General features: G+C 45.3%; 2 protein-coding genes across 5 annotated transcripts in view; one reads left to right on the forward strand and one right to left on the reverse strand.

Annotated features, from left to right (window-relative positions):
* LOC144738050 (uncharacterized) overlaps nt 1–23,544 on the reverse strand; it is a 478,363-nt gene that overhangs the window by 271,324 nt on the left and 183,495 nt on the right. The window lies entirely within an intron of this gene.
* Nucleotides 1–23,544, forward strand: part of LOC144738112 (endothelial cell-selective adhesion molecule-like) — a 142,860-nt gene that overhangs the window by 10,672 nt on the left and 108,644 nt on the right. The window contains exons 3-11 of one of the 4 annotated variants that reach the window (XM_078621024.1): nt 2,566–2,628; nt 5,767–5,909; nt 7,561–7,762; nt 12,105–12,247; nt 12,618–12,819; nt 15,280–15,422; nt 17,147–17,357; nt 19,621–19,795; nt 22,179–22,234. In XM_078621024.1, coding sequence (XP_078477150.1) covers nt 2,566–2,628; nt 5,767–5,909; nt 7,561–7,762; nt 12,105–12,247; nt 12,618–12,819; nt 15,280–15,422; nt 17,147–17,357; nt 19,621–19,795; nt 22,179–22,234 — 1,338 coding nt within the window. The remainder of the gene's footprint in view (nt 1–2,565; nt 2,629–5,766; nt 5,910–7,560; nt 7,763–12,104; nt 12,248–12,617; nt 12,820–15,279; nt 15,423–17,146; nt 17,358–19,620; nt 19,796–22,178; nt 22,235–23,544) is intronic. The other 3 variants (XM_078621026.1, XM_078621027.1, XM_078621025.1) reach the window with 3 other exon arrangements.

Below are 23,544 nucleotides of genomic sequence, written 5' to 3' on the forward strand. Positions count from 1 at the left end.
ACCACCATGAAGAGAGAGACGCAGACTTGCAACATACATAGCAGCAGCAGCAGACATGGCCAGGGTCTGGCATCGAACCCACGGCCTCCTGCATACCATGCGAGGGAGATTGCATCTCCTCGCCACCTGCATGTGGCCACTGTCTATGTGTGTCTTCGTGACTTGCGTAAGCGAGACTCGAGATGGCAATGTTCCTTCTGGGGGTTTCCCCTCCACACTTAAACCATGATGTTAACTGACAAATGCATACACGACGCACTATAGCGGGCTGGGCTACCTGGCGTCCTGGCTGTTCGGCTGTCTTGGCCGGGCTGTGAAATGTCATCTCTGCTCCCTTAGAACAACAACAAACAACAGACGTCGTGCGTTGACGGGGTTTCGCGGTGGATGTGGCTTGAAAGACCTTCACAATGGCCGTATCACGAACACACTGAGTCAGCAAGGCTGAGATCCTGAGCGTCTGTTACCTATAAAGGTTCACAATGGCCGAGAAAGAAGTTCAACAAAGGGGACGTCCATAAATGACGTCACGCACCGGGGGGGGGGGGGGGTCAGACATTTGTGACGATGTGTGACGAGGGGGGGGGGTGTTTGAGAAATGTGACGTCATATCAAAATGCGCAACTTTAAATAAATATAGACAACACGTTCTACTTAATTAAATACACTTATTAGTAAATGTTTTCTCCTACAACATCAGAGTGCAGCGCCACATTAAATACGCGCTACAATGACAATAGTTTAAAGCGATTTGAAGCATGTTTTATTTTTTGGGGGGCGGGGTGGGGCAGAGCTCTGTGACGTCATATTTGAGGGGGGGGGTCTGACTTTTTGTGACGCCGTGTGACAAAGGGGGGAGGGGGTCAAAAATCGTCCAAAATCGTGAGACGTCATTTATTGATGGCCCCAAAGATCCCCCGTATAGCCTTAACCGACTGTAGGGGCAATTGCTGTTAGCGAGCACCTATGAAGGCCGGAACGGTACACGAGGGGGTGGGTGGCCAGCACCACGCCAGGCCGCCTTTGTCTCCCCAGTGGCGATGTTTACACACTGTACCAAGTACTCATAGTAGTGTAGTGTATAGTAGTGTAGTGTATAGTAGTGTATATTAGTGTAGTGTATAGTAGTGTATATTAGTGTAGTGTATAGTAGTGTAGTGTATAGTGTAGTGTATAGTAGTGTAGTGTATATTAGTGTAGTGTATAGTAGTGTAGTGTATAGTGTAGTGTATAGTAGTGTAGTGCATAGTGTAGTGTATAGTAATGTAGTGTATAGTAGTGTAGTGTAAAGTGTAGTGTATAGTGTAGTGTATAGTAGTGTAGTGTGTAGTTTAGTGTAGTGTGTAGTTGTGTAGTGTATAGTAGTGTAGTGTATATTAGTGTAGTGTATAGTAGTGTAGTGTATAGTGTAGTGTATAGTAATGTAGTGTATAGTAGTATAGTGTAGTGTATAGTGTAGTGTTGGATAGTAAGCCCACTACAACATTTACAATCCGAGTTCCGTGACGTATCGCAGGTAATTCAACAACAACAAAGAGCATCATCAGGCGACTCAGCGGTTTCCATTCCACGTACCCCGCATACCGTCAACACCGATGGCACAATGCAACCACGAACTCACCAGGTCTGTGCTGATTAACAGGGCTTTTGAGTCTGGGGAGTTCTGCACCGATCACACTTGACAGGATGTCACGGGCCATCTTGCTGTTTTTTCCTTGATTTTCTGTTTGCACATAGTCACATCGTCACTTCGAGATGTTTTGTTGTTCATATTTTTGTTTTTGTTTGTTGCGGTTGCACCCGATTCAAGAGCCGAAAGGCTCACAGGGCGATACCAAATAAATGAAAACTTAAAAAACTAAACGAAATGAAATGAAATATGCGGGACTGTGTTTAGCCAACTACAAGGTTGTTTGTTGTTGTTCCACCGCACCTCCGATTAGCACGCTTGGCTACGTACGGTGCGAGAGAAAAACGAAACTAAACTTTTGTTATTTGACCAGGTAAGGCCCACTGAACTATGTAGCTCTTTGTCAAAAGCGACCTGGCCACAAATAAAAGCTCAACGAAGCGACTGATCATCATCATCATCATCACGTGGAAATGTATATCAGCCAAATACTCTAAACGCGTGATGTTGATTCTTAAATGTGGAGGGAAAACCAGAGGACCCAAAGTCAAATCCACGAGACAACGGGGTAATCGCGCAAACTCCAAATATATAAGAGTCGTCAGGGTTGGGATCGTAACCACGACCGCCTGTGTCCCAGGCGAGGTGGTTAACATCTCCTAGCCACCGTGATCATGATGAGAGAGAGAGACACGCAAACTCCAAATATATAAGAGGCGTCTGGGGTCGGGATCGAACCCACGACCTCCTGTATACCAGGCGAGGTAGTTAACATCTCCTAGCCACCGTGGCGCCCCTAATGCGACCATCATCAGTGTAACGTTCTTACCCCGTGGCCCTAACTGGATCATCTGTGATATAGAGCTTCATAGCTCATCGGATACCTCCAGGATGAGTGAATTAATTCTGATTCTGAAATTCTGATTTATCCCCAGGAATGATGCTCGCTGGCAGTGCGGGGGTTGGGAACGGCTTGGAGTCCGAAGCGCAGCGCCAAGGTGAGTTCAATACCAGGTCGTGGTCAACTCGAATTCATCACCACCATCATGACCATCACCACCATCATCACCACCATCATGACCATCACCACCATCATCATCACCACCAACATCATCATCATCACCACCATCTTCATCATTGTCACCATCATTATCATCACCACCATCGCCATCATCATCATCACCACCATTACAACCACCACCATCATCATCACAACCATCATCACCATCATCATCACCACCACCACCATCATCACCACTATCATTATCATCACCACAACCATTAGGAACATCATCACCACTTTCATCATCATCATCACCACCACCATAATCATGACCATCATCATCGTCACCATCAACACACCCATCATCATCACCACCACCATCATCACCACCATTATTATCATCACCACAACCACCATCATCATCACCACCATCACAACCACCACCATCATCATCACAACCATCATCATCACCACCATCATTATGGACATCATCACCACTTTCATCATCATCACCGCCACCATCAACACACCCATCATCATCATCATCACCACCTTCATCATCATCACTACTTATCTGGGCAGTGGCATAAAATATCTATGGACCGCCTAGGAAAGCTATTTTAGTGATCTAACAAAAGTAATGCTCAAAATAACAACCGTAGTATCATTCAATGACCGTTTCATTTTTCGTAAAAGCAATCCATTACTTAACGACAAAAATGTGATATCGATCTCTCATTAACCTGACATCACTATTGTAACTAACTATGAATGCCATCTTAATTTAGGAGCTTTCGTGACTGCAGGAATTATTCTTTGGTTCTTTTCGGTTAAGTCACGTCTAAAAATAAAATAATAAATTAAAATAAAATAACATATTACGACGTTTCGATTGCAACACAAGCAATCATCATCAGGCATAAAAGAAATAGCAACAAAAATCTAACTAGAAAAAACTGCTTGTATGTCTGTCTATAGTTTTTTCTAGTTAGATTTTTGTTGCTATTTCTTTTATGCCTGATGATGATTGCTTGTGTTGCAATCGAAACGTCGTAATATGTTATTTTATTTTAATTTATTATTTTATTTTTAGACGTGACTTAACCGAAAAGAACCAAAGAATATGAATGCCATATTCACGAGTGCATTGCTCTTATGCCGGTCAGCACAGCGAGTGTACAAAATCACCGTCACATCATCGTTGGTGCAGAACCTCAATTCTTGCTCCGAGAATGACGAAACATCCATCAGCGCGACTGTCATGCGACATGAACTCTCTGCAGAGGTCGCAACCGGGTACCCGATACCCGTACCCTACCCCATACCCGACTACCTGTACCCGGCCGGGTACGGGTAGCCATTTGCGACCCTGGTGCGGCCGGGTACGGGTACGGGTAGGCCGTGAGTCACTGGTGAGTCGCCGTTTGTCACTCATTTCGGGTAGGGTACGGGTACGGGTAGGGAACGGCTACCCATTTGCGACCCTGGTGCGGCCGGGTACGGGATCAAAACCCGTTTGCGACCTCTGACTCTCTGTAGCTGAATAGATGGGGACGTACTGCCCTCTACCGCCTGAGTCGTGACATAGCCAACACGGTGGCGTGTAGCGTAGTATCGACACGGCTCGATTATTGAAACTTACAACTCTGCATCATCATCGTCATCGTCACCACCAACGTCATCGTCACCACCAACGTCACCGTCACCACCAACGTCACCGTCACCACCAACGTCACCGTCACCACCAACGTCACCGTCACCACCAAAGTCACCGTCACCACCAACGTCACCGTCACCACCAACGTCACCGTCACCACCAACGTCACCGTCATTACCAACTTCACCATCACCAACGTCACCATCACCACCGTCATCATCACTACCAACATCAACATCATCACCGTCATCATCACCACCATCAACATCATCATCACTACCAAATTATTACCAGAAATTACCAGCGAAACGTCGTACTCAAAAATTGTAAATGTTGATTTAAAGCTTTCGTGACTGCAGGGATTCATATTCTTGGTTCTTTCGGTAAAGTCACGTAGAAGGGAAATAATAAAATAATATAAATATAAAACAATAAAAAATCAACACAAGCAATCGTCATCAGGTGTGAAATGCACAGCTGTTGGTGATTGCTTGTGTTGCAGTCGAAACGTCGTGAGAATTTTTATTGTTTTATATTTATATTATTTTATTTTTTCCCTTCTACGTGACTTTACCGAAAGAACCAAGAATATTGTAAATGTTGTGGTTTCACGCTTCAACACACCGGTGGGCTAAAGTAGTGAACTATTTGTCTTTTGTCAACGTGACACTTTTTTTACTGATTGGCCGTGTCGGGTGGTGGAGGGTTACGACACATTTATAAATAACGCGATCTAACCCGAAAAACGTTTATTATGAATAATTTTGGTCGCGAAAGCCTGCTACGTGTTAAAGTGATATAGCTGCCCACCCCAAGCTAGAAATGCTCTGACACGTGCATTGTCTTTGTGCTGTTCGCCTTTTGGCGTTCTCTCGTCTGACACTGCTCGTGAAACGAGGCCACAAAGAAGGCCGCTGTCTCTGGTGTAGGCCAATCAGTTTCAAAGACAACGCCATGTAAACATGATAGTGACATTATTATTAAAGATAATTTATATATTATCAGCGCCATGTTTCGATTTAAAGCTTTCGTGACTGCAGGGATTCACCTTCTTGGTTCTTTCGGTAAAGTCACGTAGAAGGGAAATAATAAAATAATAAAAATACAACATAATAAAATAATTTTCACGACGCAAGCAGCCGTCCTCAGGCGAAGAGCAGACCTGTTCTTCGCCTGAGGACGGCTGCTTGCGTTGTGGCCGAAACGTCGTGAGAATTGTATTTTATAATGTTGAATTTTTATTATTTTATTATTTCCCTTCTACGTGACTTTACCGAAAGAACCAAGAAGAAGCGCCATGTTTGTTTGCATGTTCACCACAAGTACTGTGCGTGGTCAATGCGACACTTCATTCCCTGAAAAAGGTTTCTATTCGCAGTTTAAACATCTCAACACACCTCCTGTTTTATTGCCAGGTCAAACCTATTCTCATTTTACGAGATGTACTAATGTGGGCGCTGTGTGTTGTTACTCTAGAATTTATGGTCGTCACCCCAGAGAAAATGAACGCTGTAGCAGGAAGCACGATTCTCCTACCCTGCTCCTACACCTGTACAATCAGCGGCGTTACTCACACGCTGGCGGAGTGGCTGAGGATCACAGATGGACGTGAAGAAACGGTGAGTTTCGATTTAAAACTTTCGTGACTGCAGCGATTCATCTTCTTGGTTCTTTCGGTAAAGTCGTCACGTAGAAGGGAAATAATAAAATAATAAAAATAAAACATTATAAAATACAATTCTCACGACGTTTCGGCCACAACGCAAGCAGTCGTCCTCAGGTGAAGAACAGGTCTGTCGCAAAGACAGTGTCAGACACTCCCTTCTACGTGACTTTACCGAAAGAACCAAGAAGATGAAACGGTGAGTTATACATCTCTCTATCAGAGTAAGACATCTAAATGCGGGAAACCTTGCCCAACACGTCTTTTTCGAATGCGTCGGTTTGTCGGAAGACGGGGAGTGATCCGGAACAGAGGTTGTTTTGGGTTAGATCGCGTAAATATAAAAATGTGTCGTTAATCCCGTCACCACCCGAAGCAGGCAATTAGTAAGGATTGTCACGTAAACAGAACATACTAATTTGTCACTAGTACAGCACACTTGTGCAGTCTCTGGCTTGTCTTGATGTACGCTTCTCTGCAGTTTCCTCAGTCTGTGCTGCTGCAGTAACTGTGCAGTCTCTCACTTGTCTTGATGCACGCTGCCCTGTAGTTTCCTCAGCCTGTGCTGCAGCAGTAACTGTGCGGTCTCTCACTTGTCTTGATGCACGCTTCTCTGCAGTTTCCTCAGTCTGTGCTGCAGAAGTAACTGTGCAGTCTCTCGCTTGTCTTGATGCACGCTGCACTGTAGTATCCTCAGCCTGTGCTGCTGCAGTAACTGTGCAGTCTCTCACTTGTCTTGATGCACGCTGCCCTGTAGTTTCCTCAGCCTGTGCTGCAGCAGTAACTGTGCGGTCTCTCACTTGTCTTGATGCACGCTTCTCTGCAGTTTCCTCAGTCTGTGCTGCAGAAGTAACTGTGCAGTCTCTCGCTTGTCTTGATGCACGCTGCACTGTAGTATCCTCAGCCTGTGCTGCTGCAGTAACTGTGCAGTCTCTGGCTTGTCTTGATGCACGCTGCCCTGTAGTTTCCTCAGCCTGTGCTGCTGCAGTAACTGTGCATCTGGCTTGTCTTGATGCACGCTGTTCTGTAGTTTCCTCAGCCTGTGCTTCTGCAGTAACTGTGCAGTTTCTCACTTGTCTTGATGCACGCTTCTCTGCAGTTTCCTCAGTCTGTGCTGCAGCAGTAACTGTGCAGTCTCTGGCTTGTCTTGATGCACGCTGCCCTGTAGTTTCCTCAGCCTGTGCTGCAGTAACAGTGCAGTGTCTGGCTTGTCTTGATGCACGCTGACCTACAGTTTTCTCAGTTCGTGCCGCTGCAGTTCCTTCGTTGTTTGGTTCCTGTTTGGATAGCCGCTGCTTCTCCACTGTTTGTTTTGCGAACCACAGCGCCACTCTCATTGTGTTTGTTTTCGACTTGGAGAGGCACTTTTAAATCATCGTCTAGATTGAAAAACTCGTTTTTTTTTAAATTGATGTTTGTGTTTGGTTTGTTGTCCTTCCCCCGCACCTCCGATTGGCATTGTTGGTGTCAAATAAGTTTAACATACAAACAACACACATACAACTTACATACAACATTCATACAACACACATACAACACGCGTACAACATACATACAACATACATACAGCTTTGATCTATGCATGCTTTCGCCTTTGTTGACCACAGATTTTTAAATTCCCCAATGAAGATAGCACCTCTTGGCCTTTACAGGCGTCCTGGGTGGGTGATGTGTCCAAGTGTGACGCCTCCATCAACGTCAGCGACATCAAGACTCAAAACTCTGGGCAATATCGCTGTGAGGTCACGGTGTATCCACAAAACAAGCACGACATTGGGTATCTACAGCTAATTGTCAACAGTCCATCAGGTTTGTGTTATTTCCTTTAAACGTCGTCTATATTACCACCCACCACTCGATCATCTATCCTATAGACTAATTCTAGATTTGAAGCATTCGTGACTGCAAGGATTCATACTCTTAGTTTTTTCGGTAAAGTCACGTAGGTAAAAAATGAAATAAAAATTCTTTTAATTTTGGAGTTACTCCAAAAGTAAAGTTACTCTAAAATTAAAATAATTTTAATTTCATTTTTTACCTACGTGACTTTAACGAAAAAACTAAGAGTATCCTATAGACCTCATATAGAACTCAACATGTAAACTTTCGAGCCATGCGCCCAGTACCATGGTGAACTGGGTTCAACCCCTGGCGACGATCTCATCACCACCAATGTACATGAGAACCATTGACTGCTCCTCAACGACATCTACGCAGTCTTAAAACAACGTCGGATATGAGGAGACTCAGAGGTCAGAGTGCTGAGCCAGTGTAGTGGGTCGATAACTAGAGGAGAGTCGCTCTGAGGCAACACGCATTGTTTTAAACAAATTATCCCTAATCTTGATTTGAAGCTTTTGTGACTGCAGGAATCCATACTCTTTGGTTCTTTCGGTAAAGTCACGTAGGTATAAAATAAAATTATTTCGATTTAAAGCTTTCGTTACTGCAGGGATTCATCTTCTTGGTTCTTTCGGTAAAGTCACGTAGAATGGAAATAACAAAATAATAAAAATAAAACATAATAAAATAATTCTCACGACGTTTCGGCCACAACGCAAGCAGCCGTCCTCAGGTGGAGAGCAGGTCTGTCGTTCAGACTCTGTCTTCTCGACATTTTCTAATTATTTTATTATTTTATTATTTCCATTCTACGTAACTTTACCGAAAGAACCAAGAAGAAGAAAAATAAAATAAATCGCGACGTTTTGGGTGCAACACAAGCGTCCGTCATGAGGTGGGAAAGCGTGGCCTGCTGCTGAGGCAAACTTTTGTAAAAGGTTTGAAACGAGTGTAGCCCAAGGGTCATAAAGAAGTGGCCGGGGCTAGTGATGTTAATGTGAGAAATTAGCATGTAACTGTAAGATAAGAAAGCGGCCTCCTCGACGAGGGCACAGAAGCGGCTATGGTCATGTGAGAGATTAGCATGATGTTAATAATCCCTAACATGAAGGGGTAATGGCCCCTTAAACCCGATACGCCTCCCACTGGCTATTCTAACCCTTTTTTTTTTGCATTTCGAGGCAGCCATTTATTCAATGATCCTACACAGTTCAACACAGATGACATATCATTTAATCACGTGACGATGTGCATTTAGTACAATCTACATTGTGCCTGAAAATGGGGGTGGTCAAAGTTTTTTGAGAAATTATTTAATTTTACAATACGGTGCATTAACTCATTATCGTCGTCTGTGTTGCGATACGTATCATGTAGGGTATGCCATTTGGGTCGTTAAATGTATCCTGCCAGGTCGCATGTCTCTCATTCGCATTTTTCGTATTGTTTGGTTGGCTGTCATGCATATTGCACATGCCTCGCTTAGATTCTTGCATTCCATCTTGTTAAATAAAATACACGAAGCAAGTGCCCTTCTTGAGTGAAGCTTTGTCTTCACTGGTATATAAGCTGGAGCCGACCCTTGTCAGGGGTACGACTCTGCCCGTGGGCTCTTTCTTCAGGAGGCTCTTGATCTTCGGGTGGACGACGACTGCCCGGACCGTTCAGAGGTCCAGCTTTTATACGAGTCCGTGGCTTGCTCCGGCCCAACCACGCCTTCCTTCCAGGACCTTCCACCAGGTCCTGGGAGGTTGACGTCATCCCCCAACCCCCTTCCCGGGTTCTGGGGCAGAGGTCGCAAACGGGTTTTGATTCCTTACCCGTACCCATACCCGGCCGCACCAGGGTCACAAACGGGTACCCGTACCCGGCCGTACCCGTACCCGGCCGGGTACAGGTAGGGTACAGGTATCGGGTACCCGATTGTGACCTCTGGGATGAAGCCATGTTGCAGGCACGGGTGGGTTGATTCTAGGAACTTGAATTGTGAGAAGAGACAAGACGTTGGGAAATGAGTGACAAACGGTTACTCACCAGTGACTCACGGTCTACCCGTACCCGTACCCGGCCGCACCAGGGTCGCAAACGTGTACCCGGCTACCCGTACCCGGCCGGGTACGGGTAGCTGGGTATCGGGTAGGGTACGGGTATCGGGTACCCGGTTGCGACCTCTGGTCTGGGGTCTGGGTCCCAGGATTCGTTTTCCCATCGGGGTTACCGTTGGCCTCTTGGGCCATCGTCCATTGACACTGGGCTCCGTCACACTCCCGCCCCCTATTGACACGTGTGGGATACTACCGGCTGACGGCATGGCGAGTGCATAATAACACTGGTCAACACACTTTTCTGGCATAAGGTATTCCAACGGTTTTAAGGTAATTTTGGGGTACTGATTCCAAATCTGGCATCAGTTTTGTCTATCACATCAGGTTTTTGAGATATCGAATATTGCATTTTCAATGAAAATTGCAGAAGAAAAATATTAAATGAATGTGGATATCTACATAAAATTACATTATAAACACACTGTCCTACAAATACAGCACCATATTTTAACACTAAAGCAGTCACTGACTCGCAACAACTTGCAATCATAAGTGACAGAGTTAATTTCGGGTAAAATCAATGAAAATGGGGTATGCCGATAGAATAAAGATGAGACGTGATAGAGCAAATCTGAGATCAGATTTGGAATCAGCACCCTGAAATTAGGCTAAAACAGCTGCTGCAAAATTCGAGGCCAGAAAAAAATGTTTTTTTTGTTGACCCGTGTAATAATACCTCTACACGAGCACCACTCAGAAGCATGGGTTCAAGTCCAGACATTTGCCTGCGAGTTAACCGAGTCCTGCAGTCGAGTGAGTTGATGGACTAAGCCCCCCTCCGGCAATTCCGCACTTAATGGACGAAATTAAAACTCTGAGAAATAAAACGTATCTGGTTGATTGCCATGCGGTAAGCGCTGTTTCATGTGGAAGAGCAATTTTGGGAAAGTCCTGCTCCCAACTGTGTAGACCAGCAGACATCGCTTGAAGAAATCTCAGAGTTAGCTGTATTATGAAACAAATATCTGCTCTACGGATTGTTCTCTAGCAAGACATGTTGCACTACTCTGTGAGAAATCCTTTTATATTAATAACGGGACACGGAGATAACATTTGGTAAACAAAAATACGTAAGAAACCCTTGCACAACGCGGCTTCATCTAACGCGTGTTTTGGCTCGAGACGGTTGTGGGTGATGGGGTTTGTTTTCCACAACACAGGGGTAATACTCTTTGGTTAAATTTCGATTTAAAGCTTTCGTGACTGCAGGGATTCATCTTCTTGGTTCTTTCGGTAAAGTCACGTAGAATGTAAATAATAAAACTAATAAAAATAAAACATAATTAAATAATTCTCACGACAGAGAATTGTCTGTCTTCTCGACAGACCTGTTCTCCACCTGAGGACGGCTGCTTGCGTTGTGGCCGAAATATCGTGAATTATTTTATTATGTTTTATTTTTATTATTTTATTATTTCCCTACCGAAAGAACCAAGAAGAAGATGCGAACATGTTAGCAGCGTCAAACTGTGTTTCACCGAAATATTACCCCCGTCAAACCAGATTCGAAGCTTTCGTCACTGCATGAATTACTCTCTGGTTCTTTCGGTAAAGTCACGTATAAATAAAATAAAATAATAATGAAATACGACGTTTCGATTGCAGCACAAGCAACCATCATCAGGTACAAATGAATGATGGTTGCTTGTGTTGCAATCGAAACGTCGTATTCTATTATTATTTAATTAAATTTTTGTCTCCGTGACTTTACCGAAAGAACCAAATAGTATGCAAACAAACATGGCGCTTCTTCTTGGTTCTTGGTTCTTTCGGTAAAGTCACGTCATTCAGACGCTGTCTTTCCGACAGACCTGTTCTTCACCTGAGGACGGCTGCTTGCGTTGTGGCCGAAACGTCGTGAGAATTATTTTATTATGTTTTATTTTTATTATTTTATTATTTACCTTCTACGTCACTTTACCGAAAGAACCAAAAAAACTTGAGTATTAGTTAAACAGAGATGGAGGGGGTGATCATTTCGAAGGCAGGTAGGCAATCCGAGTCTTCCCATGAGGTGTGTTTTTTGTCGAACTAAGTTGTGCCCAACATGGCATTCCAGGAATGTAACCCCCCGCGTTCGACGAGGTCTGCCTGTTCTGTACTTTTAAAATTAATTCTTACCGACTAATATTTCGTAAACGTTGTATACATTCATATTATATAAGAAAATATACTAATGTGGACGTTGTGTGTGGTTTCTCTAGAACTCGTGGTTGTGACCCCAGATAAAATGAACGCAATGGCAGGCACTACATTTATCCTGCCCTGCTCCTACACCTGTACAATCAGCGGCGTTACCCACACGCTGGTGGAGTGGTTAAGCATCATAGACGGGCGTGAAGAGAGGGTGAGTTACTTCTCTGGCCATTCTGTGCGCCATTTGCCACTAAATTGCATCAAGCGCAAGCGTGGCATTGATAGTCTTGTTAGTAAACCTGGTCACATGACCCTTGAGCAATTTCAATATCCAACGCTGATGAAGAGGTTTGTTATTTTCTATTCAGGTCGAGGACTCCTGGTCACGTGACTGGGCTGAGGCTTGGGCCAGCCATTTTGCAAACAGTCTCCACGTGAAGCTACTTTGTCAACAGTTAATCCAGCTCAGTTGCAAGCCCTGCAGACAGAATCATTCTCGGGTTTTATCTGAATGAATTTTATACTGAAACAATATCACACATTTGATCACCGTGTGCTGCGTTTACCTTTATTGACCACAGGTTTATAAACACCCCGATGGAGAGAGCGATCCCTGGCCTATCCAGGCCACCTGGGTGGGTAATGTGTCCAATTGCGATGCCTCCATCACCGTCAGCAATTTGCAAACAAACGACTCTGGGCGATATCGCTGTGAGGTCACGGTGTATCCACAAAACATGCAAGACATTGGGTATCTACAGCTGAATGTCCAACCACGAACAGGTTTGTAAAACGTCCATCATAGCTCTGTCCTACCACTCACTGCTCCCATCATCTGTCATGTAGCCCAGATCTAACACTCAATATCCACCCGACAACTCCACATCTTGACTTTCGTGTTTGGTTGATTGTCCTTTCCCCCGCACCTCCGCTGCTGGCTATGTACGGTATGAAAAAAGTTCAACACGAATACGTACACGTGACAGAACCGTGGACCTAGAACCATGGTCATCTGGGTTCAACTCCTGCCTGTGACTCTTCACTTTCAGTGTTCAATTGGCATACAATCCGGATGTCAAGTCTCATGAGTTTATCATCTTAGCCTGGTCACCTGGCACCCTTATAAACAGATGTTCCTTCTCAACGGATTATCCAGGTGAAATTATTAGATAAATAAAAACATTGCTATGCAAACATTGTAACGTTATATTTGTCTATCTGACGTTGCACTTAATTTGGCTAAATCCAAGGTCTTGGCAGTTAAACAAACCAGGCAGTGATCGTTTAAAGCGGGTGTTACGTGCCTGGAAAATGGCCCGTTGGGCTAAACCGCGTTCGTCAAATAATAGACATAACGGGAAAACTATGGTTGCGTTCCTGGGTCAGAAATTATAACCCTCTTGCTGTTTGTTTTACAAATTCTAAATAATTTTTGTGCTAGTTTTATACTAAAGGATGCTGATTCGCTCTACATTCCTTGCATGTGTGTGCACTCTTTAGTTTTCACTCGCCTCAACACAAAACCCCCATCTCCACTCCTCTTTCCGTACCACGGCACTCACGCCCAACGCTTGCCCCAAACACTGTCACTTGAATGTTAATTGATTCGCCATCTTGGCATTCATATGACATTGGACGACTAGATGCATGCGGCAATATATAAACATTTGCGTTGTGCATGTTGAGTATGTGTTACATTATCACACAAAAAACACAAACACACCACAAAAAGATACGTGGCAAATAAATAGGTTTCACGGTAAATTCATTCACACCTTCCAATGGATGCAGCATCCTTTGACACGAAGATGATCATCTTAGCGTTAAACCACGCATAGCTGAACTACGACACCCATGTTCCGGAAACCCACCCACATCAGGTAACCGGTGCAGAGCCGAAACACGCATTCAACAAAGCTGCATTGGGCAGGTTTGCCTGGATGTCTGTTTGAATGTCATCCATCAAACATTACAAACATTTCTCGATAACTAGTTACGCAGTCTAACCCCCAAAACCCTATATTATGGATGACATTGGTCGCGAAAGCCTAAGTGTTAAACATTACTCGATTTTGCAATGCACTCTCGGAAAATAATCCGGCCTGCTGTGGACATCCAATGTCACTTAAACTAAATGATTTTTATTTTACCTGGAAAGGCCCACTGAGATACGTGGCTCTTTTTGAGTAGCGACAAATGATAGCTCAACAAAGTGGCTCATCACATGGAAATTTATTGCGGCCAAATACTCTAAACGGATCTTTCGACATATGGAGGGTAAACCCGGAGGACCCGGAGAAAAATCCACAAGACCAAAAAATTGCCAACACATTGGCATGTTGCATATCTGGGTCTCGCCTTGACTATTGCAACTCCGTCCTAGTCCGGACCTCCGCTGGCAACCTAAAGAAACTTCAAAGACTACAAAACAACCTCCTGGCACGCGTCGTCATTGCCCACACTCATCCCCGTCTCGACTCACTAGCTTTTCTCCGTGCTCTCAACTGGCTACCCATCGCCAGTAGGGTCACATACAAGACCGCCTGCCTCTGCCACAATGCCTTCATATCCGCCTGCCCGCCGTACCTTTCTTCATTATTGACAACTTGCAGCTCAGCACACGGCAGATGCCTGCGCAGCGCGACTCACGACCTCCTCTTGATACCAAGATCCAAGATGGTCATCGTGTCTATGCGCCGCTTCTCGGTGGCAGCCCCAACAGTCTGGAATGATATCCCTCTGCACATTTGCAACATCACCTCAATCGCCTCCTTCAAGAGAGACTTAAAAACTCACCTCTACAATCATGCTTTCGAGCGACTCTGAGCTTGGCTCCGCGCCTCTGAGTTGTGGCCACTACGTCTGCAAATTTGCGCGCGTTACAAATTGAACTATTATTATTACCATGGGGAGAGTAAATTACAAACACACAGCTGGCGTCAGGGTCGAGATCGAACCGACGACCCCCTGTATACCTGATAATGTAGTTAACATCTCACCACCTCGGCTCCACTTGAAGGGACCTCAGAGGTAGCTCTAAGAAATCCCGTTCTGTGGACCGTTCTCTAATATGCGGCATAGCACTGCTCTGCTAGAGACCGAAATAGATGCTTAGTCTAACGGAACGTATTTACCCCCCCCCCTCTCTCTCTCTGTCCTAATTGTCACAATTGCGTTGCTCCTTCTCCTCCTCCTCGAGGTTCATTCCCACTGCTAATGTGAACATCGTGAGTTTGTCCACAGACCTGGCGGTTGTCACCCCGGATACAAAGGACGCCACAGTGGGCAGCACGGCTCTCCTGCCCTGCTCTTACAACTGCAATATCACGGGTATTAGAAAGACGCTGGTGGAGTGGTTCAGGACCATAGACGGACACGATGAGAAGGTGTGTCACTGTCACACTTGCACACGATTACTTACACCCTCCTGCTCACAGTGTTGATTGAATGTTCTTTATTAACGCCCGTTCATGCTAATTTATTTCAATGGAGGTCACCCCATCTCATTTTTCGGTCCCATTGTCAACTTTAAAGTTTTTCAGACACCAGTACAGTATTGTATCTTCACCTACAATTATCTCAAATTCCCTCTGTTCTCTTCACTCTGAAGAAGAGCCATTTCCTAAAATGTAGGCTTATTATATACGTGTAGTGACTGACTCGGAGACATTAAGAGTCGAAGGCATTCTGTTTATTAACACGGCCTGACAGTTAACACTTGGTAACTCCGGTTCCCAGTCAGGACAGCTGGTAGACTGCCTGGCTGGCGACGCTGAGATGGTGAAGACGGAGATGGCCACAAAGACTCCAGCAGCACAACAGGATCCCACTCCAAACGACAGCCCCGAGGTCCCCATCAGGGGCCCCTCTTATACTGTCAGCCTGGCCTGGCTCCGCCCCCGGCCACACCCCGTTCTGGAACTTCAAGTTCAAGTTCATGTATTTGGTACAAGCCCTGTGAGCCATTCGGCTCTTGAATCGGGTGCAACCACAACAAACAAAAACATGAACAAGAAGACATCTTAAAGTGAAACACAAGCAGTCAAAATGCAAACAAAAAGAAACAACTCTGATGATGATGATAATGATATGCACTGCCCTTGAAATTGATTGGTCCACACCCGAGACAGCTTTTCTTAGAGCCCAGTCTCACCATGGTGTTGGACCAGATGACGCCAAAAGGCGTACAACTCAAAGACGATGCACCATCAGAGTATGAGAGCTCGGGGTAAGCATTTACACTATGAACCATCTCCTTTACCAGTGGTAAAATATAGTGATAGATGTTTACCCTTTCAACTGGTACAAAAAACTGACAAGGGCAGTGCATATCATCATCAGAGTTGTTTATTTTTGTTTGCATTTTGACTGCTTGTGTTGTGGTTATTGCAAACATGATGCCATGTATAAAGGTGTCAGTTTTTGTACCAGTTGAAAGGGTAATAACCTACTACTATTTTTTGCCACTGGTAAAGGAGATGTCTCATAATCTTAAAGTGAATATGTGGCTAAGTGCAAACAGAAAATCCAAGAAAAGACAGCAAAATATTGCAGAAAAAGCACCGTACACCAACGCTGTGTGCAAAAATCCCAGTGGGATACAAGTCAAACAACAACAACAACAACCACAAGACAACTTAGATTCAGGCCATCAGTCTTACTCCGTACTACAACAACACAAACATGGCCAAACCAAAACACGTTTCGAAATCACCAAAATGAAGCCATGAAAGCAATGAAACAGTGGTCATAGGAACTGTGATGGAATTTTCACAATTAACGACATAAACAATATGTCCCACCAAACTCTGCAGCCATCGATGGCTACGAGCGGGTTCTGGATGTGCCCCTTCCGTGACCCTTCCCCTAGATCCCTCTCTGGTCTATCACGTGGCCTGCTGTCAGCCAGGGCTGCTGTTAGCTGCAGATCCCCTTCACTGCCAGCAGCCAGCACTATGCTGCTACGTGACCGATTCTATGTCACTACATATTGTATGTATCTGTTATAATTCAATGTTATTTACATATTATGTCAGTTTTCGAAATATGAGCACGTATATTATGTGGACACACAGTCATGCCCTGGCGTGTTCTCATGTTTGCCGTCTAGGTGTATAAGGTCTACACCAGAAAGAGAAGCCTCAGGCCTTTGCAGGTGACGTGGGTGGGTGATGAGTCCACGTGTAATGCCTCCATCACCATCAGCGACATCCAAACCTACGACGCCGGGCAATATCGCTGTGAGGTCACGGTTTATCGACACGACAAGCCAAGCATGCAAGACATCGGGTATCTGCAGCTGAACGTTCACAATGAACCAGGTTTGCATTATGTCATCCCTGTATCTATTTAACACCGACTGCTTTATCATTCTTGTTAAGCGAAAATTCAAATTATCTCCATTGTCCAGATTTACCACGAAAATTCACTCTGTTGGCACAGCCATAAAAGGTCTTTGTCACATCCTGTAGTATAAGAAACTCGACTATTTGCTGAGTTATCTACGTGAGCCAATGATAGCTTGATTTCCTGTCTCTGTCTGTGTCCCATGAGATTGTTGTCCACTCGTGGAATGTGGAATGCTTTGATGTTTAAAAAAAAGCTTCTTAGCTCAAAGGGGCTTTACTCGAGAAATAAGCTTCTGATTCGGATTCACTTCAAGTGACGATGCGGGAGCTGCAATGCGATTTGTGGCGTCAAGAGAAAACCGGCACAGCGATGATTGGACCGCTCCTGCTGGCCGTCCATGACTCAATTTGGTGTTATTGCCTGCTGCCGAAGTTGGCCCAAAAAGTCATCAAATGCTGTTTTACCATTCACCTAATGAACACGATGCTCAGCAAACCGTGCGTTGAGGGTGAACACCTCGCCGGTGAACACAGCCGCAAGAGAACCATGAACAATGGCGTCCCTCTAGGCTCGGTTATTATAGCACCGTCACTAACATTCACAGACAAGCCTCGCTGGGGGGTTACGTTCCTAGAAAATGACGCGTTAGGCAGAACCACGTTCGATAGATAATAGACATTTTGGGAAAACTAGGGTTGCCTTCCTGGGCCCGAGATGATCACCCCACCCTCTGTGTTACTAATTCTACAAGATGTCTGCCCTTGTCATTGTACTAACGGATGCCGAGTCTCTCTCCATTTCTTGCGTGTGTACACTCCTTAATTATTCTTAGGTTTTTTCGGTAAAGTCACGTAGGTAAAAAAAAATTAAATTAATAAAAGTAAAATAAAAAATAAAATAAAAATCACGACGTTTGGGAGGCAACACAAGCTTCCGTCTTCAGGTGGAGTTATTTTTACTTTACTTTTATTGTTTTTTTAAATTATTTTTTTACCTACTTTACCGAAAAAACCTAAGAATATGAATCCTTGCAGTCACGAAAGCTTCAAATCCAGAATTAATACACTCCTTAACATGAAACTCCCGTCTCATTACCGCACCGCAGAACTCACGCCCAATGCTCCCCCCTAATGATGAATTCCCAACCCGACGCTCTCCCCTGACTCTGTCGCCAATTCGCCATCTAGGCAGCCATCTAAAGTCCTCAATGACTGGACGGCGAGATGCTTGAGGCACTGTGTAAACATTCCCATTGCATCGTTGTGCATGTTGAGTGTGTTTATTTTTCACACGAAAAACTCTCAAAAACACACACACGCACTAAAACATGCATGGAAATCAAATCGTTCTTAAAGTCGATTCATTCACACCTTGCAATGGATGCAGCTATCTCAGGGCACTACTTTTCGACACGGAGAATGATAGTCTTAGCAGCGTCCAGCCGAAACATCACCCCCGTGTTATAGAAAACAGTGCGCATTAGGTGCACCGCGTAGAGCCAGAACGCGAGTTCGATAAAGCCACAGAGCATCTGCTGCTGCTGCTGACATTCAGCAGGAGCAGATGCTGTGCAGCACAGAAGCGAGGATGGTGCGATGGATCTCAGCGATTACAGGACTGGATCAGTCAGAACTGAAGGGCTGGGGAAGCCAAATCTAAGTTGTCTTGTGGTTGTTGTTGTTATTTGACTTGCATCCCACTGGGATATTTGCACAGGGTTGGTGTACGGTGATTTTTTTCTGCAATATTTTGCTGTCTTTTCTTGGATTTTCTGTTTGCACTCAGCCACATAGTCACTTTAAGATGTTTTCTTGTTCATGTTTTAGTTTTTTGTTTGTTGCGGTTTCACCCGATTCAAGAGCCGAATGGCTCACAGCGCTACACCTAATACATGAACTTTGAACTTTGAGTGGCGGTGCTCATCTCACTCGAGCGGATAAGAGGGATTCGTCTCACACGGCTGGGTCTGGCTTAGTAAAAGAAGGTGCAATGAACGTGGAGGCACCAAGATGGAGACAGAGGGGCAGGCCGAGAGCGAGGGGAGTATAAGTGGCGAACGCGGCGGATTCGAGTGACTGGCCAGTAGATGCGGAGGTGACCCAAGGCAGCGACGAGCAGAGCAGGAGGAGCTGCAGGGCAAAGGCCGCACGAGAGGAGGGGGACATGGCAGGAAGAGGAAGAAGACGTTGACTGTGTGCATCTCTTGGGTGTTCACGTATTTCCGTGTCGTCTGAGGTTTGTGTTTAACAGAACCGACAGACGCAGCACCCACGCCAAGTCCAGCTTCAACTCTAGCTCCATTAACTGTAGCTGGCATCGTGGTTGGAGTCATTGCTGCTCTTCTGCTTGCTGGAGTTGGTTATTACTGCTGGAAGAAGAGACAAAGTCAGCCAATAGAATCAGCAGCCCAGTGAGTATCGACCGCACTTGCACCAGAACCTCACAGTGAGTGATAGAACACGGCTCATAATGGCCACGCCAGAGACCCTCAGCCGGCCCTCTCCAAGAGCCTGAGTTTGACTCCAGCTCCCTGCCTGCCCGAGACTCAGAGCTGTGCTCAGTGGAGCCATCGTGAGCTCCTAGCAGCTGGGACCCCTGAGTTAGACTCCCAGCCGTGGCTGCTTTCAGTGGCAGGGGCTCCATGTGAGTGGGGGTGGTGATGTGAGACTGCGTCAGTCAAAGGAGATGGTGAATCTCAATGGACTCTCACGTACTTAATAAAACACATAAATCACAAGACACAGTGATCTCAATTGACACGCAGGTCTGTCAATCTGTCATTCTGTCATTGTGTGATTAACGCGGCACGGATTGGTTAAAGTGCGTCACGTGACCGGGACCAAGCAGCCAACCAGAGGTGCGCCCCTCACAAACATATACGCCCCCGATCACTCACGCATGGGCGGTGACGTCAGCTCTCTTTCACAACACCTCAGCCACGTTCGTGTGTAATGACGTCACGCCTCCAACCTCGCCGTTAATTTTTTTCTCAATTTTCAAAAACATCTTCAACTCTTTTAAAGCGCCGATTTATGTTTGAGGCAAAATGACGCGAGTTATTTTTTATAATTTCTTTTATATCGCAAGTGCCAACTCATCCTAACAGTTATTTCATTGATTAATAAGTCATAGCTCTTAGAAGTAAATTTAAATATCGCAAATAAAGTTAAAATACATTTTCATTCATTCACATTTAAGGTACATCGCGGGACAAAAAAGGTATGGCGAGTTAAAGTTTTAAGTGAAAGCCGCGTAAAGCCACTCTAATTCGACTTATTGAAAGTCCTCAAGTAGAGCACAGCCATTTGCGTTCTTTTTACAGTACTCTACAATAATAGTTTTGACGGTAAAACATACATGCACTACACACACATCTATTACGTACGGACATATACACACGGTTCTACTTACATTGGTACTGTAGCTTTTTTTGTGCTTAAATCCACTGCTGGATGAAGGCCCACCGCACGCTCTGCGAGTGGATTTTAAGGATTTACTTGACCAGTTTGTTGGGGGCCGCCACAGGCTGTGGTTGTTGGGGGGCGACCCCGAACAACCTCGTAGTTAAATAAAATACATCAATCACAAGAGACAGTGTTCTTGATTTGAAGCTTTCGTGACTGCAGGAATGCATACTAACTGGTTCTTTTAGTAAAGTTACGTAGGTAGAAATCAAATAAAATGAAACAAATCACGACGTTTCGATCGCAACGCAAGCAATCTTCATCAGGTGGAACAACCACAGCAAGAAAAAAGTGCTGAAGTAGGCGAGAGAGCTGCCGTGGCAAGAGGTTATATAGGTGAGAAAGGGGAGAGGAACAAGGGGGGAGAGAGAGGGGGGGGGTGGAGCAGGGAGAGGAGGGGGGTTGTGTGAGCGCTAGGGGGAGAAGTGAGGCTGGGGGGGGAAGTGGGCGGGGCTAGAAGTGGGGAGCTGAGTGTGGGACACGGGGGGAAAGTAACTCAGAAAAATCTACTAGTACCCATCGAGTATGATGGAAACAACCACAACCAGTTAAGGCTTTACCTGGTTAATAACATCCTTCCAATGATTGCTCAATTTGTATCCATCTTCTCGGCTGAAGTTATGTCTATGTTTATATATTTGGATGGCTTCATGAACAGACCTTTTAATAGTAGCCCGAAGGTTTGCAGAGTACCTTGGTCTCGGAAAAAACAATATCATGCGAGCCCACAGCGTTATAGCAATGGTCAACCACGGCAGAGGTATTAGTTCTGCCGTGTTTCAAATCTGCCTTGTGTTCGCGAACACTGTCCGAGACATGTCGTTTCGTTTCCCCAATGTAACTGCTACCGCAGGAACAACTCAGTTTGTAGACTCCAGGATATTGCATTTCAGGAATGACCTCCGTCACAGATGGGATTAGATCACGGATTTTGTGTACGGTATTAAATTGGACCTGGATCTTGTATTTGTTTAAGATTTTGGAAATATTTTTGGTAACATCTGCTATGTATGTTAAAGTTATTGATTTGATTGGCTTCTCAGGGGATTGTTTCTCCATGGTTGGAGAAACAGCTCCCCTTCCCCTGCTCTCACATAGTTAAATAAAATACATAAATCACAAGAGACAATACTCTCAATGGGATTTCACGAGATTAAACAAAGGATGTCTTTTAGGTCAGGGTCAGTGATTGCTGTGGTCAGTGGTTACATGCAGGTGCCAGGCAGGTGTGAGCCCTGGGATAGACTCCCAGCCGTGCCAGTGACACAGGCTGCATGTGGGTGAGGGTGGGGATGTGTGATCGACGCCTGTCCACTTCTCTTTCAACAGGCCTCATGAACAGGAGCGAATGAACCCAGGTGTATCCGATGCTGAAGGATGCTCAGGTGAGAGCGAGAGAGGCTTGAAGCAGGTGCCACTCTTGTCAGTGTCATTCTTCCTGTGTGTGTTTGTGTGCGCACTGCACTAAGAACCAGCGACCTGGGTTCAATTCCCTAACCTCGCTGCATTTTGTAAACGCCAGCACCCTCTCGAGGTGTTACTCGCTAACAGCACTTGCCTCGACTGACTGGTCAAGGCTACATCACGGTGGACCTTTGTATTCAATCTAGATTTGAAGTTTTCGTCACTGCAAGGATCCATACTCTTAGGTTTTTTTTCCGGTAAAGTCACGTAGGTTAAAAAAGAAAACAAATAAATTAAATCACGACGCTTCGGAGGCAACACAAGCTTCCGTCTTCAGGTGGAACCGTCACAGCAATATGACTATATCACTTGATACTCCTCCTGAAAACCAGGAGGAGCAGACGCTGTACAGCACAGAAGCGAGGATGTTGCGATGTATCACTTGATAGTATCAAGTTGATACAGTCATTTTGCTTTTGTCATGGCACGGGAAGGGACTTTGATTCATGAGCCGGGTGCTTGAGGCTGCAATGAAGCCACCCCCCCCCCCCCCCCCCCCCGTTACGATGCATGCAGGGGCACGTGCAGGGCACTAGGAATCGCGTGGCTTGGATAGGGTAGACAACTTGGAGGTTGGGAATGCGAGAAGGGTGGTCCAGACTGTCTGGGAAGAGAAGGGGAGTGCTCAACAAATTGCTCAAATTCGGGCTCGCAGCTTGGCTCAATAATTTTTCTACGTTTCGGTGAATGACCAATTGTTCTGTTGATGTTTTAAAGCATTTACATTGCAAGCAGTAATTAGGATTGGTTTGGTCTTCATAGAACTTACTTTTTTTAATAAAATGTATAACGAGGCCACCCAAGCATTAGCGCAATATTTCAATGGCACACTGGGCGTGTGTGTGTGCTGAGTGGACTTGCCGATGACTGGTACCAGCGGTGTCAAGATCGGCCTCTGTGCAGGAGGCTCGTGAAGGACGCTGCTGTGCAGATGGAGGAAGTCACCCTCCAACAACAACGGAGGGCAGAGGAGGTGGCTAAAGCACAGAAAGTTGGCACAGTAGGGAGCAAAGGTGGCGCATCTGCCAGACATCTCAATCAACCCATGAGACCAGGGTCTGTTTCGTGACCTGCTAGCGAACTTTGACAAATCACGGAACCTCAAAGTGCGCCTAGCATGGCACAAGTGCAGTTTTGACGTCATTGTCACGTTGTGAGCGGCTGTTGTTGTTATACACGTACCTGTATTCGTTATCTATGCACGTATTGCACAATCTTATACTGCTCACTT

The sequence above is a fragment of the Lampetra planeri genome, chromosome 77, assembly GCF_965212315.1.
Source record: "Lampetra planeri chromosome 77, kcLamPlan1.2.h2, whole genome shotgun sequence".
In the NCBI taxonomy this organism is placed as follows: domain Eukaryota; kingdom Metazoa; phylum Chordata; class Hyperoartia; order Petromyzontiformes; family Petromyzontidae; genus Lampetra; species Lampetra planeri.